The 16,709-nt window shown below is 46.4% G+C and overlaps 1 protein-coding gene across 1 annotated transcript in view; it reads right to left on the minus strand.

The window, feature by feature from the left end:
- Nucleotides 1–371: 371 nt before the first annotated feature.
- The window catches only part of LOC135517950 (protein PRRC2B-like), a 35,145-nt gene continuing 18,807 nt past the window's right edge, over nucleotides 372–16,709 (minus strand). The window contains 18 exon segments of the mRNA XM_064942686.1: nucleotides 372–2,732; nucleotides 3,806–4,015; nucleotides 4,329–4,460; nucleotides 4,750–4,822; nucleotides 5,137–5,216; nucleotides 5,353–5,391; nucleotides 5,599–5,766; nucleotides 5,902–6,267; nucleotides 8,133–8,230; nucleotides 8,366–8,558; nucleotides 8,736–8,837; nucleotides 9,017–9,381; nucleotides 9,545–9,686; nucleotides 11,885–11,994; nucleotides 12,108–12,274; nucleotides 12,485–14,828; nucleotides 15,013–15,220; nucleotides 15,608–15,789. Coding sequence (XP_064798758.1) covers nucleotides 2,607–2,732; nucleotides 3,806–4,015; nucleotides 4,329–4,460; nucleotides 4,750–4,822; nucleotides 5,137–5,216; nucleotides 5,353–5,391; nucleotides 5,599–5,766; nucleotides 5,902–6,267; nucleotides 8,133–8,230; nucleotides 8,366–8,558; nucleotides 8,736–8,837; nucleotides 9,017–9,381; nucleotides 9,545–9,686; nucleotides 11,885–11,994; nucleotides 12,108–12,274; nucleotides 12,485–14,828; nucleotides 15,013–15,220; nucleotides 15,608–15,789 — 5,105 coding nt within the window. The 3' untranslated portion in view covers nucleotides 372–2,606.

A 16,709-nucleotide genomic window follows, 5' to 3' on the forward strand; every position in this document is an offset into this window, starting at 1 on the left:
TTCTGCTACAGTGTTGGGAAGAACTTTCCAAACAATATTTGATTTACATTGTAGTAAGAATGCCACGAGTGTGTTTGTGTCTGCAAAAGATGGCTACTTTGGTGAGTCAAAAGTAAACATGTGTTAAGAAATCATGGAATCGTTTTGTTTTTGTCTCCAATTGTTTGTTCTATGCTTTAATTTCGGAGTACAATTAGACATTAAACTGTGAATTTCAATAAAAACTGGAAAAATGGTGTTCTAAAACTTTTGACCAATAAAATGTGTGTGTGTGTACATATAATATATATATAGTCATTCATTCCCCACACAAGCCAATACATTGCTCATCCAATTGACAGACTTGAATACAAATTTAACAAGGACAAGGGTTTTGAAAAAGCACAACTGCTTTATTTTTTCTCTCAATAAGGAAAGGGCGATTATGATCACATATCTGAAAGGATAAACATCAGGTAGGATAAATAGACAGAATGATCAGTTCCAGAGTGAACAGGTCCTTTGACAAATGAAATATGTATCCTAAAAGTACCAACAAAAAAAGCATCAGGACGATATCTTGGTGTAGGTACAATAATGAGTGAAGACGAGAGCAGGCGGAAACCAAATTAAGTTTCACATTTGTGTATAAGACGTTTCAGTGTACACCTTCCAGTCTGTCCAAAAAGCACAGTAGAGATGGGCAATAAGCCAATCCACAAGTGAAAGCAGTCCACCCTGTGAGAACATCATAGTGACCTTTGAAACACTTACCCTTTTATTAGTGATACAATATATGACTCAAACATATGATTTTAGACTCCCACCCTCCCCGACTGACCGTAACTCTGAATATAGTTGAACAGGTATGCATCATGTACAGACGTCAGTGAAACACTGCCATAAAAGACGAGTCTGAACATTTTGTAGTGTCATGGAGCATTAATACGCAGAAACATTTATAACCAGTTATGACATTGGAATAGGAAGTTTCAAAATGAGTGCCCTTTTTTTTTTAAATCACAGATGCCAACAGTTCATATGTTTCTAACAAAAATGCTTTAATATTTTCTTCTTCAGAGAGCCCAAAACAACTGCAGCGTTCACCAAAAAACCTACGCGAAGAAAGTACATCAATTCATCAAGCAATTCTAAACACCCTCTTTTGTCGTGAAATTGTAACATAAAAATAGATATTTGGACCCTGATTGAGAGTTAGGCTGCGTTTATTGCTAGCGCCACCCCAGAGGCCTTACATGGTGCTGAATGTTCACTAGAGAGGTGTGCCTACTCATTCCTTCAATAACCCCTCCACCTTTCCATCGAGTTGTGTTAAAAAAAACAAAAAAAAAACAATGGAGAAGTGTTTAATAGCTCTAGGAGCAAAAGCAAAAACACTATAGGAGAGGGAATATAAAAGCACTTGACATGTATCAGATGTGAATTCAGATTTCAGCAACTCATTACAACCAAAAGGATAGCAATAAAAAGCAACATTTCAATCAGCTGTTGAGATCGTACAGTAAGTCAATGAAGCCCGTCGTCACTCCCAAACACTATAGAATAAACCACATTTTTTGCCAGCTCAGTTGATCAAAACCTCACACTACGGCAGCAGTGTCCGCTGTCTTTTGAAATGTTGCGATAGGGTCCTGAATTAGGCTCTACGATTAACACACATTCAGCACATCACATGCACACACTGCATCAACGATAGCGTCAAATGAGGCAAGATGATGATTTCTCTAAAATGTCCTAGTTTTTGCTTCTGTTTACAAAACACAGGAGAGAGACAAAACAAAAGCAAAAAAACAGCATTCAAAAAAAATTACGGAAACATTTTCTAAAAATCGAAGCAGTTTTGTCACAGTTCACGAGCTGTGTGAAGTACCCCAGGGGTCTGAGGGCGACACGCCCCAATTCACACCTTTCCATGTTTACACACAATGATGTCCTTAAAATCTGTCTTTGAAGTCCTTTAATAATAGAGCAAACAGGCGATGATTACTTAAAAAAAAATATTAAAACTACCAGCAAAAATCTTCAAAAAGTGAAGGAAAAGGACACGTTTGTTTTTTACGCTTACAGATTTGCTTTCTTGTGGTGACATGTCAAGTGTCTGCCTCCTCTACTGGGCTATAGTCCAAAAGAGTAGTGTGGCAAAAACAGGGTGAACTAGGAGTGAACTATCTGCAGGAGCTGTTCGTTTCCTTTTTTGGATGCAGAGCAACACAGAAAACGTGCATTTATTTCAGATTTTTTTGTTACCGTTCTTCTCTCGAAAAAGGACAATGTTAATAAATAAGGAGAACCTTGAGTCTGCTTACACACACACACACACACACACACACACACACACACACACACACACACACACACACACACACACACACACACACGGTGTTCAATAATAATAATAAGTGTCCGGTTCTGATAGTTCAGGGAGTTGGTACAGTATGCCTGCTTGCTCCTTAGTTTGGCGCCCGATCTGGGGGTTGGCAATAGAGGCTGGTAGGTGGGTCGAAAGAGGGTGCACAGGGTTGTGTCTTCCAGGGGCAGGATGGGTGGAGGTTGAAGGTCCGTTGCCATGCCTTGCCCTCCACTTTGACAGCCTGGGGTTTGATGGCTCAGGTGCATGGTGTAGTTTTGCCCTGCCAGCCGGGAAGGGACTCCTGGAGTGTGCTGGTCATCAGGCCCCACGACAGTGCCTTCCCCTCACCCACCAGCTGGCGCCCATTTCGCAGGGCTTTACTCTAAAACAACCACATGAGAAACGCAAGGATAACATTTCATATCTTTTTCAAGTGGACAACAAAACAATAACACTAATGTCACCAAGGAGGGAAATAGTTAAAACAATCTCAAAAGGGTCTAATAGCAAGAATTAGACACCATTAGAAAAAAACCTATTATCAAGCATCATTTTTGTTTTGCTACAAGTATTATGCACAGGAGAAGATTAATACAGTATTTGTGAAACATTTCAACACATTCAAAAGAAACACCAGAGCATTCATATATGAACTGCTTGCTGTGTGTAATGAACATGACCCTCTTACATCCAAGTTGTAAATATTAGAGGTAAATATGTATGATATTTGATTTACAGCATTTAGTTATCACCTATGACATTTTCTTTGTGCATTTAATTGTGTTCATGTAATGATATGGGATTGCATGTGTAATTTGTTTGTGCATATAATTGTGATTTTGTATTTCTTTCCTTTTGTTTCCATAAATGCCCATCTAGAGACACGGGTGTTAAATTAGCGTAAACTAGAAACACTCCTGCAATGCATCGGACGATTGTTTGTTCAATGTCTTTGTACTTGTCCCTATCCAAATATACCAGTAAATGATACTACGTGCCTACAAGATTAGGCTACCTATGTCTATGAGCACCATTTGATTAAATACAGTTCCCTAGGTAAGTTTAAAGACAAGTTAATCTTGTGATGAGAATTTTTTACCTCAAGTGCCATATTACTGGTTATGATGCAATATGTTCATTATTAATTACAATAGTTCATAGCAGTGCATCCAGTTGAGTTCATTCAGAGCCATATATAGTCTGTTCAGGGCAACCTTGACAACTAGACACTAGTTGCTTCTTAACAGACATGGAGAGTTGAGGTGCTGACAGTGGTAATTGACGACACATTTTAACCAATCAAAATTAATTGAGGTCAAAATCGATAGAAACGGCAACTACCAAACTCTCTTCATATATGGCTTTGATTTCATACATTGGCACATTGGATTGAAGAAAAACAAAAAACGAAATGGATAAAAATCTAATTACCTATATTTACAGTGGGTGGCTCACCTTCATGCCATCCTCAGGCCCCTTGACAGTGGGCTCAGGGGCCGAGGGGGGGCTGCAGTGGGGTGGCTCGCGCCCGGGATTGGGGTAAGGGGGGGAGCGGATGATGACTGTCTTGTTGACCTGCATGACAGGTCTCTGGATGGGTGTGGGAAAGGGGCCGGTGGTAGGGGGACGCATGTGCATAACCATGCTGCCCTGGGGAGGGGGGACCTGGTGGAACACACACACACTGTTAGCATGGCAACACGTCTCAGTATATATGCATGGGTATTTTTCTTTATGCAAATATTAAGGGGGTTGCGGAGATGTGTGCAAAGCTACAAATATTTTCCAGACTGAATTCTAAAATGACATTTCATCAAATTGCTTTATGCTCGTGACTCAAACGTACACTAAGGTCTTGAGAGGCCATTGTGCCAGAGCAGTTCAGGGAAGCTGCATGTCAAAACTGATTAGTCATTCAAGTGGTGCAACATCACAGTGATTTGAACAAGCAGAATGATTGAGTTGAGGTTTCTATAACCTTGCCGTGTAGGGGGCACAGCAGGGCCTCATACCAGCCGGTGGCCGGGTCTCTGTAGCAGCAACTACAGGTCAGGCCAGGGCCACTGCAAGCCCAGCCTCGCTGCTGAACGGCCTGCATGGATGAGGTCTTCTGTTTCCAATGAAATGGGAGGGGGAGGCTATATGAGTGTGTATGGGCAGCTGGGATTATGTGTCAGGACCGTTTGTGTGTGGTGGGGTGGGGGTGGGGGTACCTACTACTGTAAGAGCCTGTAAAAGTGCCTGTAAAATTGTGTTTGTGTGTATGAGAGTATGTGAAGTGCACTGGAGGACCTTGATTGTCAGTTGACCTAGTTGTTGATTGTAGAATGTGAACAGCAACTAGTACTACCAAGGTGCGTGTATGTACCTAATGTGTGTATGACTGTGTTGGGTCATACCTGCTGGTTGTAATGCCCAGGCAGAGGGCCCACGGGGCCAGACTGCTTCCCACTAGGGCTGGCAGACCCTGGTCTGATGGGAGAGAGAGGGAAAAATATAGGTTTACCATTGGCTTCCAATTACATCTATATCATCACTTTAATGCCAATATATGATCACTAAATGTTTTTTTTTTTTAATATTGGACAAACTAGAAGAAAACTAAAAGTCAACGCAGCTGTGCTGTCAGTTTCTTGACAAGTCTAAACATTTTACTGGCAGCGAACCATGTAGAATCCTTTGGCATGTTACAATAAAATGAACACGTTTTTAAGGATATGAACTAAGAGAAGACGTTTTGTGATTTAACATAAGTTTCAAGGTGACACTTAGCTGTTCCTGCTCACCTGTTGTATCCTCCAGGCATGCCCTGGGAGTGATTGGGCTTGTCAGAGAACTGGAAGCCTATCTTTTCCATCTGGGAGGTCTGGAGAAGGACAACAAACAAACAAACATCCCCATTAAAATATACAAGTAAGAACATCTCAATGCCATCTATGAAATGTTGTGGCATTAAAGTGATAGTTCACCCAAATGACAAATTCACTACAGTTGTTCCTTACCTTGTAAGTAGTATACGGACCAGTAGACATTGGGAAATTCTGCAAAAAAATCAAGTAATTTTGTAATTTAGGTGAACTATCCCTTCTATTTCAAAGGGATGGGTTTCACTACATTCAACGTGCATTTTTGTTTGTTTATACATGAAATGTTTCCAAATCCAACCTAAAGCTAACATTTGCCAATCATTAGGGTAGTTAAGCTGTAACATTGTTGGAAGGGACACTTGGTGGGTCTGTAGAGCTCACCTCTCTACTGCCGGTCATGACAGAGGGCTGGGAGCCAGGGGGGAGCATCCTGCGGGCAGCTCCGACGGAGAGGTTCTGGCCCTGCTGGAGCTGGATGGATTGGGGCAGGATGAGGTGCTGCTGGGCAGAGCCATAACGCAGCTGGGAGCCTGGCAAGGGCATGGTCACCTGGAGCGAGAGAGAGGAAGGATCATTGTTTGGGCCTTTTAAACATTGAATGAAGAGAGTATAATGTTTCCATTAGAAGCCAAGCAAACTGTTCCTTCAAACTAAGTGTGCCACTGACAGAGTTGTTCCCCTTACCTGGATGAGCTGGGAGTCCATGAGCTGGGAAGAGCTCATGCCAGGGCCCTGGTTCATCTGGCCGTCGTAGACCATGGCCTGGCTGCCGTTCATGGGCTGGTAGTGGGAGCCCGACTGGGGCTTGACCATGTCCGATGGCTGCATGCCCGGGAAGGCCGAATAGGGCCCCTTCAGGGGGCCACCGCCTGACAGCACCATGGGGTTAGGCTGAGACAGATTGGGATGCATGTACACCTGGGACCTGAAGGAGGGAATGGAGTTGAACATCTCCTGGGACTGGGAGACGGGAAGGCCTCCCCGGAGACCGAGCTGGGCCTGCAGAGAGGTGTGTAGGGAGATGGGGATCTGCTGGGCAGCCGCGGCCGCCTGCGTGCACACACAGGAAGGAGTGAATTATAATATTACAGTTCACCCTCCCCCCACCAGTGCATTTGTGACAAATTGGACATATCACAAATTGCCATGCAAAATGTCATTATTGACTCAGCAAAAATCAAGCACTTTTGGCATGTATCACAAAAAAATTGAAATCCAGGAGGTACCGATTATTGCCCCCCCCAAAATAATATAAATAAATATAAATAAATATAAATATATATATATATATTTTTTTTTACACTAACGTTCAAAAGTTTGGGATCACTTGTTTTTGAAAGAAAAGCACATTTTCCCCCCATTAAAATAACATCAAATTGATCAGAAATACAATGTATACATTCTAAATGTTGTAGGTGAAAATGGCAGATTTTTTATGGAATATCTATTTAGGCGTACAGAGGCCCATTATCAGCAACCATCATTCCTGTGTTCCAATGGCACGTTGTGTTAGCTAATTCAAGTTAATCATTTCAAAAGGTTAATTGATCATTAGAAAACCCTTTTGCAATTATGTTAGCACATCTGAAAACAGTTGTTCTTTCTGATTAACAAGCAATAAAACTGTCCTTTAGACTAGTTGAGTATCTGGAGCATCTGCATTTGTGGGTTTGATTACAGGCTCAAAATGGCCAGAAACAAAGAAATGTATTCTGAAACTTGTCAGTTTATTCATGTTCTGAGAAATGAAGGCTATTCCATGCGAGAAATTGCCAAGAAACTGAAGATCTCGTACACTGCTGTGTACTACTCCCTTCACAGAACAGCACAAACTGTCTCTAACCAGAATAGAAAGAGTGGGAAGCCCCGGTGCACAACTGAGCAAGAGGACAAGTACATTAGTGTCTAGTTTGAGAAACAGATGCCTCACAAGTCCTCAACTGGTAGCTTCATTAAATAGTACCCGCAAAACACCAGTGTCAATGTCAAAAGTGAAGAGGCGACTCCAGGATGCTGGCCTTCTAGGCAGAGTTGCAAAGAAAAAGCCATATCTCAGACTGGCCAAAAAAAATAAAAAAGATTAAGATGAGCAAAAGAACACAGGCACTGGATAGAGGAACTCTGCCTAGAAGGCCAGCATCCAGGAGTCGCCTCTTCGCTGTTGACATTGAGACCGGTGGTTTGCGGGTACTGTTTAATGAATCTACCAGTTGAGGACTTGTGAGGCGTCTGTTAACATGTTTGTAATGTACTTGTCCTCTTGCTCAGTTGTGCACCGGGGCCTCCCACTCCTCTGTCTATTCTGGTTAGAGACAGTTTGTGCCGTTCTGTGAAGGGAGTAGTACACAGCAGTGTACGAGATCTTCAGTTTCTTGGCAATTTCTCGCATGGAATAGCCTTCATTTCTCAGAACAAGAATAGAAGTTATTTGTTTCTGGTCATTTTAAACCTGTAATCAACCCCACAAATGCTGATGCTCCAGATACTCAACTACTCTAAAGGATGACCGTTTTATTGCTTCTTTAAAATCAGGACAACAGTTTTCAGCTGTGCTAACCTAATTTCAAAAGGGTTTTCACTAATGATCAATTAGCCTTTTAAAATTCTAAACTTGGATTAGCTAAAATAACATGTCATTGGAACACAGCAGTGATGGTTGCTGATAATGGGCCTCTGTAGATATGCCATTAAAAATCAGCCGTTTCCAGCAACAATTGTCATTTACAACGTTAACAATGTCTACACTGTATTTCTGATCAATTTGATGTTATTTTAAACGTACAAAAAAAAAGTGCTTTTCTGTCAAAAACAAGGACATTACTGAGTGACCCCAAACTTTTGAACGGTAGTGTATATAAAGAAGAAAAATAATTGGAATAAAATCCTGTAAGACCCTATACTTGTAAGTGTAGTACCTGTTGGTAGCTCTGCTGCTGGGTCATGGTTGGGGGCACCAGACGAGGCTGGCTGGGAAAGACATGGCCGTCCAGATACAGCGGGGGGACATGGTTACCTACAGAGACGGAAATACAATTGTTATTTCAAAGGTATAATAATAATAATGCACAGATTTACATTTCATACAACGCATAGTCTTTTGGCAAATATAGCAATAATGTCAATGTTTAATGTGCGAGTGTCCTCTTACCCTGCATGGACATGGAAGGCGCCACGGAGGCAATGGGCATGGGGGGCATGGACACCCCTCCGAAAGAACTGTAGCTCACCCCACTGGAGGAGCCCACGCTGCAAGGGGGCTGGGCGCCAGAGGCACCCCCACCAGGAGAGCCCTGCTCGGGGAGAGACTGGGAGTTCTCCCACGCCTTACGGGCCGACTCCATCTGAGAAAGTGGGGACGAAGGGATAGAAATGGTCGGTGAAATTACACAAAAACTTTTGTGTTTACTAACGTTTATTTGATCTAACCTTTACTTAGCCAGGTAGGTAACTGAGAATTACATTTATTTAAGACTAGTGTTTAGAGATGTGTGGAGAGTGTGAGGCAGTGGGGTGTGTACCTTGAGTGTGAGGTCAGCACTGGGGAAAGAGATGGGGTTGAGGTTGATGCCAGGCTGCAGGTGGTCTCTACGCAGCATGGGAATGGCCTGGGTCAGGGCCGGCTACACACACACAAAGGTTATACACATCAACAACTAGCCAATGACATCCTTTGTCCATTTTACATCTCATTTATGATATTTATTTTATCAAGCCACTTGAAGGATTCCTTTTAATAGCCCACCTTATAATCATGAGTTGACAATGGGAATCCAGTTGAACTCAGTATATTTGTACTCACATTGCTGACGAGGGCGTCCTGCAGCTTGGTGACAGGGTTGGACACGGGCACTGGGGTGGAACCGGGTGGCAGACTAAAGTCAGAGTCCTTGGCACTGACACCAAACTCGATGGGTGGCACAGGCAGCACCGTGTCCACGTGGAGTTCCACGCCGTTGACGGGAGTGATGGGCCTCCCCTCCAGACGCTCCACACCCTCCGAGCCCTTGCGGTGCTTGAGTGAACGCTCGTTGCCAATGGGACCGGGCTTGTGCTGCTCCTTGCTCTGCTCAGGGCCCGCGTCAGAATCCTCAGAGTTGGGCTCGCTGCCTGTGAAGGAGACCTGCTTGGTCCACGAATCTCCTCCAGATGACTGCATTGAGAGAGCTGAGGGAAGGAATAGAACCATAGAACAAATGTATTATGTTATACAGTTGACAGCACAAGAATGTTCCTATGTAGTTGAGGGAAAAGCTGAGTATGGGAAACAGTTATCAGATGGGGTGGAAGATGAGGTGTGTGAAGGCTGGGGTGTTTCCCCTATTCCTACCTGAGCTGTTAGTCTCCCAGATTTCTGTGCCCAGGTTGTTGGCAGAGAGTCCCTCTTCTGGCTGATCAATGGTCATGCCACCCTGCTTCTTGGCAAACCGCGGGGGCATCTTGGAGGTGATCGGTCTGTTTTTTACTGGAACCTGCAGTGTGGCAAAGAAATGCTTTTTTCCATAGATTAAGTACAACACAGCACCTCAAGTCATGTACAACTGTACTTAACATAACATATGATTGAGATATTAAGCAAAAAACAGTATGTTGTTAAAGAAGTATCGTTGCTTGCATGAATCCATTAGCAATTATGTCCCCGATTGAGTCTGTAATACCAAAATGTTTCAAGCAGACCACCATAGTCCCTGTGCCCAAGAACAAAGGCAACCTGCCTAAATGACTATAAACCCGAAGCACTCACGTCCATACCCATGAAGTGCTTTGAAAGGTTGGTAACGGCTCACATCTACACCATTATCCCAGGAACCCTAGACCCACTCTTATTTGCATACCGTCCAAACAGATCCACAGATGATGCACTCTCTATTGCACTCCACACTGCCCTTTCCCACCTGGACAAAAGGAACACTTGTGTGAGAATGCTATTCAATGACTACAGCTCAGTGTTCAACACCATAGTACCCGCAAAGCTCATCGCTAAGCTTAGGATCCTGGACTTCCTGGCTAAGGATCCTAAACACCTCCCTCTGCGACTGGATCCTGGACTTCCTGACGAGCCACCCCCAGGTGGTGAGGGTAGGTAGCAACACATCTTCCACGCTGATCTTCAACACTGGAGCTCCCCAGGGGTGGGTGCTCAGTCCCCTCCTGTACTCCTTGTTCACCCATGACTGCAGGGCCAGGCACAACTAACACCATCATTAAGTTTGCAGACGACACAACAGTGGTAGGCCTGATCACCGACGAGACAGCCTATAGGGAGGAACTCAGACCTGGCCGGGTGGTGCCAGAATAACAACCTATCCCTCAACGTAACCAAGACTAAGGAGATGATTGTGCTTGGCAGGAAAAGGAAGATCGAGCTCGCCCCCATTCTCATCGACGGGGCTGTAGTGGAGCAGGTTGAGAGCTTCAAGTTCCTTGGTGTCCACATCAACAACATTTACATTTAAGTCATTTGGCAGACGCTCTTATCCAGAGCGACTTACAAATTGGTGAATTCACCTTATGACATCCAGTGGAACAGCCACTTTACAATAGTGCATCTAAATCATTTAAGGGGGGTGAGAAGGATTACTTTATCCTATCCTAGGTATTCCTTAAAGAGGTGGGGTTTCAGGTGTCTCCGGAAGGTGGTGATTGACAACAAACTAGACTGGTTCAAGCACACCAAGACAGTCATGAAGAGGGCACGACAAAGCCTATTCCCCTTCAGGAAACTAAAACGATTTGGCATGGGTCCTGAGATCCTCAAAAGGTTCTACAGCTGCAATATCGAGAGCATCCTCCTGACTGGTTGCATCACTGCCTGGTACGGTAATTGTTCGGCCTCTGACCGCAAGGCACTACAGAGGGTAGTGCGTACGGACCAGTACATCACTGGGGTTAAGCTACCTGCCATCCAGTACCTCTATACAAGGTGTTGTTAGAAGAAGGCCCAAAAATGGTCAAAGACCCCAGCCAGACTGTTCTCTCTACTACCGCATGGCAAGCGGTACCAGAGTACAAAGTCTAGGACAAAAAGGCTTCTCAACAGTTTTTACCCCCAAGCCATAAGATTCCTGAACAGGTAATTAAATGGCTCCCCGGACTATTTGCATTGTGTGCCCCCAACCCTCTTTTTACGCTGCTGCTACTCTCTGTTTATCATATATGCAAAGTCACTTTAACTATACATTCATGTACCAACCAGTGCTCCCGCACATTGGTTAACAGGGCTATCTGCATTGTGTCAAGCCACCCACCAACCCCTCTTTTACGCTACTGCTACTCTGTTCATCATATATGCATAGTCACTTTAACCATATCTACATGTACATACTACCTCAATCAGCCTGACTAACCGGTGTCTGTATGTAGCCTCGCTACTTTTATAGCCTCGCTACTTTATATAACCGGTCTTTTTACTGTCGCTTTATTTCATTACTTACCTATTGTTCACCTAATACCTTTTTATGCACTATTGGTTAGAGCCTGTAAGGTTGCATTTCACTGTAAGGTTGCATTTCACCTGTTGTATTCGGCGCACGTGACAAATAAAGTTTGATTTGGAATTATTTAGATTTTACTCAAAACTGGGTCTATACTCTAGACACCGAAAGCTCTTTTGCCGATTGTTAGTTTTATTTAAATGTCTCAGGCTTATTTGAATGTTCTGTCAACTTACAGGAGCTCCTTGTTCCTTTCTCCTTTTGTCGTCTTCCTGTGGGCGCCGCAGCTGTTTCTTGGACAGGTCTTGGAACCCATCTGGACTAGGACCCCCAGAATCCCCCTCAACTGGAAGACACACGTGTGCCACATTAAATCAGTCATCTGGCCCACCAGGTTGAGACCCCTGGTTTAGAATTAAAAGTAGGTGTTATTATGAAGTTGGTGCCTAGCATACTCACTGGGGTAGCTGTTGAGGTCGTACTGAGACAGTGGTTTGCCCAGGTCTCCCTTCACAGACCTGGGCTTCAGCTCCTTGTCCAGCTTCTTCCCCGAGGGTTCGTTTGCCTGGTGGCCCTCCTCAGACAGCTCAACATTGTAAACTGGGCCTGACTCCTCTGGGCTCCTGCTGGAATCAGGGAGAGACATTCCATGAGTCAGGTGTTACCACTTAAAACATATTATTGTGCGAAAGTGTTGCTAAGGTTTGTTTTTAGAAGCTCCAGTATATTGGATGTCTTGAGAATGTTTTGAAGCAATTAAGTCAAGACAAAATCAATAGTTTTGTTGAACACTCTCACACCAAGTTCGCATAAGCCAAAGTTAGCACAGTACTCACCTCTTATGGTTGGAGGACCCTCCATTCTGCCAGCCGTCATTCCTGTTACAGGAGGGCAGAGCGTTAGGTTTCTCTGAAGAGCGTGTCATCTTGTTCCCATCCACCTCACCCTTCCTGTTCTGCCGGTCCACCAGGGGGCGCTGGCTGGAGAAACTCCTCTTGGCCAGCTCCCTCTTCTCTCCAGACCCAGGATCCCCGTGGCCTGAGTCTGAGTGCACATCTCCCCCGTGTGCCTGCTGCTGCAGCCCTCCCCCACGCTTCTCTCTCCAGTCACTGAAGTCGCTGTTCTCCGAGCCAGTCTCCCAGTCCTCCGCCTGGCCGTGCTGACCACCGGACCTACCCCCCCCTCCGGAGTAGTGGCCACTGGACCAGCCGTCCTCTTTACCTCCCTCCTTGGAGCGGCTCGGCCAGGGGTTTGCGAATCCTTCTGATCCGTTGATGTACTCATCGCTGGTCCACTGGCCACTGCCGGGCTCCCTCTCTTGACGTAGTCGGCGGAAACGCGGGGGCTTGTCCTGGCGCGGCGGCCTCCGTCTTCTCAACGGCTGTTGTCCAGGGTTGTCGCTGTCTATGTAGTACTCGCCCTCCCCGCTGCGGTCCTCAGCGCCGTTCTCCATGAAGGAACCAGTAGAGGCAGTAAACTTGGGGGTGTATTTGAGGGGCTCACGCTCTGCAGGTGGTCTCCTGGGATAGGTCTCGGTGCCCAAGGCGTAGCCGTTCTCCTGCATGGGCCCACCGCCACTGCCAAACTGAGTCCCCCGTCCTCTCCAGGTGGAGATGTCTCTGGAGCCGTTGTTGAACCCTCGGCTGGTGTTGTAGCCCCTGCCAGTATCGAGTCTGGGAGGCAGGGAGCGGCCGAAGCCTCCGAACCCCCTGCTGCTGGCTTTGGCCTTGTCGCGGGCGTCACTGGCCGCCTGTTCTTCCGTGTACACCTTGTTGGACCTCCAAGAGTCTCGGTCGGCTTTCCTGGTCTCTCCCTGCTCTGGGTAGCTGCCACCCTCTCCGTTTTCAGAGCCCTTTTGGCGTCGCCGCTTGGGCAGCTCCTCATACTCTGAGGTCTCGCTCAGAGTCTCGCTGACGTTGCGCCTCCTCGGCTTCCCCCTCTGCAGGTCCTCCACCTTGACAAAGTCCCTGGGCAGTCCTCTGCCTCTGCCTGGTCTCTGGGTTCCAGCAGCGTCCCTGCTGTTGATATTGTTGTTGTAGCCTCCTCTGGGGTTCTCTCGGCCTCCCCGGCCACCACGGTCTCCTCTTGAACTGAACTCCTTGAAGCCGCCACGGCTCCGACCTCTACCCGTTCCCCTGGCTCCGGCAAAGGCCTGCTCCTCATCGATGAAGATCCAGTTGTTGCGTCGTGGTGCACCAGGCTCCCTGCTCTCCTGGCTGTCTCTGGAGGACTGGCTCTTTCCGCTGTCCCAGCTGTTTTCCTTCGGCAAATCCTCGCTGTGGGTACTGGCTGGCCGCTCTATTTTAGCAGGAGCTGGTGGTTGTTGCTTCTCTTCTGGCTGCTTCTCAATAGCAGGCGAGGCCGAGCGTCTATTACTTACTAGGGGCTGGTTATCTTTCTTCAGGTCATATACGTTGGTGAGCACCTCCTTTTCCAGGCGGTAAGGGACTACCTTCTCCTCAGGCTCCACTTTGGGCTTCTCGTTCTCCTTGTCCTCCACTTTGAGGGCCTTTAGCACAGGCTTCTTGATGGGACCGGTCCTGCGAGTCAGGGTCCTACCGCCAGTCTCAGAGGGCTGGCTTACACTGCTGGCAGGGGTGCTGGAGCCAGGATCAGACCACTGGTTCTGACCACCAACACCAACTTCCTTCTTCTGGCCTCCATCTCGCCTATGGAAGTCTGAGTCAAAAACCTTTTCCTTGGAGGTGTCGAAGACTTTGTCACAGGGTTCAGTGCCGTCCTTCAGGTACCTGTCTTTGGGCTCCTGTTTGGGGTAGTCGCTGTCTGCATGCTGCTGCTGGGGCCGGCTCGGGGCTGATGAGAGCAGGCCTTGGTCGTGCGGGTGGTGATCCCTGTCGGGACCTTTGCTCTGGTGGTAGGCCTGATGGGAGAGGCCACCAGATGGGTTGTCTAGGCACTCGTTACCACTATCCTCGTACAAGTCCTGCTGGGAGCATGTCCTGTCACTCCGGTCGTCTGGCTGGCTCCTGTCTGAGCTCTCGTGCTGTCTCTGGTAGGGTGGGGTGAAACTGCGAGGGGGGTAGCCATCTTGGTTCCACAAGGGGTAGGGCTCGGTGGAGGGGGCCCTCCGCTCCTGATGCATGCTTGGATGGCAGCCATCGTCAGAGGGGGACCCTGGGCTGTTCAGGTGGTCTGGCTGCATCCTCGATTTCATAATTCCTACGCAAACACAGAGGTGGTAATCTACAGTTAGAGATGATACAGATGCAGGATTATTTGGAGATCCATATCAATCTAGAAAGTTTGACCATGATGTCACTAAACTAAAAAGTGAATTAAGAAATTAAAATCAGGAAATTCATCAGTCCCTTTAGTAAAACAATACCATTTTCTCAGGTCTCACCTGAAGAGTGGACAGCATTGGGGTAGTAGTCCACGGGGGAGCGGCCCTGGGCCATGCGGGGGTCCAAGAAAGGGGGCATCATCATCCAGCGGGGGTCGAAGCCCAGCATGTGTGGGGGGTAGTACCCCCTTGGGGGGTGGCTGGAGGCCGAGGGGGCGGGGTGGCCAGACTGCTGCTGCTGCCAGTGCTGCATTTTATACACTTGGTCCTGAGAGGGGGAGGGACGACCGCGCATGAACCCATTATGTTCACACTGGTATAATTATTCGCCTCACATAAAAAAATGACTAGATGCATTTAAAGAAGTGTACTATATGCAGTGAGTGGTTATTTCCTGTTTTGTCAATTGCCTATTGCTGTGCATCCACCACAGAACTCATTAAAACACTACACAACGGAACAAAACAAACACACCCGTTGGCCCCCTTCATAATACCCGACGTCCGTCATTACAGAAAACACCTGCTCCTGTGAACTGACGGGCCTTTCTCAAGCCGCTAATCCCACCAGGAATTAGGGAAGGGATAAGGATTTTTGGGGCTGGAGGGAAGGGGCTGCTGGGAAAGCATCAGATGGCATTGGCCGGGCGGCTCACCTGCTGCTGCTTTTGGAAGCGGGGCGGGACGGGCTTGGAGGCCTGGTGGTTTGTGTAGTCGGGCAGGGGAGAAGTGGGATCAGCCCCGCCATCGTCCTCATTGCGGTAGGGGGCGAAGACCAAGGTGCCCTCTTCCCTGTAGTCCTGCTGGCCGGGGGAGTGCTCCAAGGGACACTCAGTGTCTGGGACAGGAGAGGGAGCGTGTTATAATCCTACTTTTACATAGCTACCCATGTTTCTAGTGCCAAATTGGACTACTTTAGAAAACGGTGTCGCGGGTGGCAGGTTTTTGGGCTACTTCTAAATTGTACAGCGGCCACCATGGCATTTCTCTTTAAAAATATATACATTTCACTGTGACCTGCTGCTGCTGACTATCAGGCAGTGAGCAAGCTGTTATTGAGTGAATGGTGGAGAGGGGGAGGGGCGAAGGGGTGTGTGTGTTGAGAGCACAGGCTGAGAGAGTGCTGCAGTAGAGGCAGTTGAGTCACGGAGACAGCAGCACACGTACACGTCATGACAACTTTTTACCAGTTGTAGATTGGTCATTACGGAGACAACCTTTTCCATAAAACCTTCTAATGCACTAAAACTGATATAACAGCAACAAAGCATTAGAAAACTACTTCAGGAGCACTAGAGCTCTTTGGATAAATTCGCTCAGGAGGTGATTTGAAGTAGACTGCATTCTAATGTCAACTTTACTTATGTCCTAAGAACAGCCTTCAGCCTTGGTATATTGGTCATATACCACACCTCCTCTGGCCTTATTGCTTAATCATAGCAGTCAAAACGACATCCATTGATGGAAAATGATCTGGAGAGATTAATAAGGTCAATTAATTTTTCCCTTGCAATATATCGAAATATATGAAAATAAGAATTTTTGTGTGCTGCATTTTCTTAACTGACTTGCCTAGTAAAATAAAGGTAAAATAAATAAAATAAATATTCTTAAATTCGCAAGAATTATTTGGACAGAAAACCGAATTTTGCTTCTTAACCTACATCATTAAAAATGACATCGATATTCGCTCAATAACGTTATGGGAAAAGGGTTTATTGGATAAATGTGGCAACTCTCGGGGCAAACATTTTTGGG

Source organism: Oncorhynchus masou, chromosome 28, assembly GCF_036934945.1.
Source record: "Oncorhynchus masou masou isolate Uvic2021 chromosome 28, UVic_Omas_1.1, whole genome shotgun sequence".
NCBI lineage: Eukaryota > Metazoa > Chordata > Actinopteri > Salmoniformes > Salmonidae > Oncorhynchus > Oncorhynchus masou.